This window comes from Carlito syrichta, unplaced genomic scaffold, assembly GCF_000164805.1.
Source record: "Carlito syrichta isolate Samal-C Ts95f unplaced genomic scaffold, Tarsius_syrichta-2.0.1 Scaffold254466, whole genome shotgun sequence".
NCBI lineage: Eukaryota > Metazoa > Chordata > Mammalia > Primates > Tarsiidae > Carlito > Carlito syrichta.
In genome coordinates, this window is record NW_007198562.1 from 92,786 (window position 1) to 95,025 (window position 2,240).

Consider the following 2,240-nt stretch of genomic DNA (forward strand, 5'->3'; position numbering starts at 1 on the left):
AGGCCGGCCAGCACGCAGCCCAGCACCTCCGATGGCAGGTGGAAGAACTCGCTGCGCCCGGGCGCCAGCGAGCCCGCGCCGGCCGTGATCGTGCGGCCCTCATCCAGCAGGAAGACGCGGCTGTGCTGCGCCTGTTGGCTGACCACGCGGCAGCGGTGCCACAGGAGCCCCACCTGCACCAGGCACAGCTCGCCCGGCGAGGCCGCCGCGCCGCCCAGGGCCCAGTGGCCGCGCGTGGCCGCCGCCTCCTGGATCTCCCGGCTCAGCCGCACGTACTCGTCCCGCCGCTTGCCCGCCAGGCCCCACAGCTGCACCGGGATCACCTCGGGATGCACGTCCACGAAGGACACCCGCAGGGACAGCGGGGACCCCGGCGTCGGCAGTCCAGGTGTCGAGCACATCGCGGCGCGGCCGCCGCCCCCGGGGTGGTCAGGGCGGCCCGTCGGGCCGCGGAACCCCCGCGCCTCGCGAAGAAGCGTCCCCCAAACCAGGCCCTAGGGGACCGAGGGAAAGGGAAGGACGCCCAGCGAGGCGCCCGTCGGCGGCTGGTGAGACCCGGTGGCACGACCACCAACCGCCCGAGGTGGCGCCCTCGTGCTGGGCTTTGCCGCGCGCGCTGCGGCCCCGCTTCCGGGCGCGGGGACGGCTACGGCGGGGACGCGGCCTGGGGTGCAGCAGGGGCTTCCAGGCAGGTTCAGGGGGCCGGGGGCTGGGAGGATGGGGACACAGCCGGCTCCTCCCCAGGGCGCCTTCCACCCTGGAGGACGCGGCAGCAGGGCCTGGCAAAGAGCCAGACCAGAAAGCGATTTCCGTTTCGTCCTTCCAACGAGTATTGGGCGCTGTGTGCCGAGCATGGCGCTTGCCATGGGCGTTCCCCTTGAGAAACGGGAATGAACGACTGAGGCGCTAATGGCAGGTTCCGAGGCAGGTAGGTGCCCACGCATTGCCCCAGGGCGCCCAGATCCAGCAGACTGAGGCAAGTGATGCGCAGCGCCCCGCGGGGCAGGGGGTGATTTGGCTGGCTTCGCGAGTTGCTCAACCTCTAGTCTGTAAGTCTGTTTCACCATCTGAATTAGTAGAATTGCTTTGAGGTTATAGTGGATATGGCGACTGTAAAACGTTGCCTTCTCCACACTTACCTGGTTTGGGTTCCTTTGCTGCTCTGTTGCCTGACCTGGCATTCCAATTTTGAAGGCCTTTTTTCATTTACTCACAGAACTAACCACAACTGGACTCATAAAAGAAGGTCAAAAGTAATGGAATAAACATTCCTTCAAACTCCTGCTGTATCTACTTTAGCGTAGGGTCTCTTGTCTTTTCCCCACCACCCAAATCTTACCAGGATAACTCTTTGAAACCTCCATTTGGCAAACGCCCAAATTTCCATTTGGAATGGAAAAATGCAGGCCAACTATAAGAAGCTCCCAGAATATGTCTGCAGTAGGTTTTTTCTCATTTGCAGAGCTAGACACATCCCTGGGCTTTTCCCATAGCTTGTCTGTACTTTCCATTCACTCGACATTTAGAATTATCATGAAATACAATACACTCAGGCAGTGCTTAATATGACCTTGGCCTAAGGCTACTGTGTGCTTCTGAATCGCCCTGTGCTTACTTTTTCATGGTGCTTTTCACACTGTGGCAACTGTCTGATGGCTTTGTCACCCCCACCAACCTACATGCTTCTTTAGGAAAAGACTGTTGCATTCTTGGAACCCAGCAGGGATTGGAGGCAAGTCCATATGGACTTCACAGCAACTGGGATGGATTTAGAGTCTATCATACTCAGTGATCTACCACAGAAACAAAGAACAGAGTATCATATGTTCTCACTCATAAGCGGACTTTGAACAATTATCATAATACAATAAGAAAGCGATTGGCAGTAGTGGGATACTGCTGAGTGGGGGCGGGGAGGATACAACATCAATAAGGATACCTGACCTCAAACCAGGCAAAGTGGGGACCAAAGGGAAGCCCAAACTTTACCTGTATGATGACCACTTGTATACTTAATCCTGAATTGTACCCCACATCTTTAAAATGAAAAAAAAGAAAATTCAACTCCATTTTCTAAATGTTCTCTAGTTGCTTCATATTCAGCATGGAAGAAAAATAAACATTTAATTTAAAAACACCCAGCAAGACCTAGCTCCAATGTCTTTTCCTCATAACTCCAGTATTCACCCTGGCAGAACTGATTATTCCTCCTTTTATATACCTCTATATTATCTATTTTG

The 2,240-nt window shown here is 55.5% G+C and overlaps 1 protein-coding gene across 1 annotated transcript in view; it reads right to left on the minus strand.

Annotated features, from left to right (window-relative positions):
* TDRD6 (tudor domain containing 6) overlaps positions 1-401 on the minus strand; it is a 14,323-nt gene extending 13,922 nt beyond the window's left edge. The window contains 1 exon segment of the mRNA XM_021709550.1: positions 2-401. Within this exon segment, the coding sequence (XP_021565225.1) occupies positions 2-401 (400 nt within the window).
* Positions 402-2,240: the final 1,839 nt, after the last annotated feature.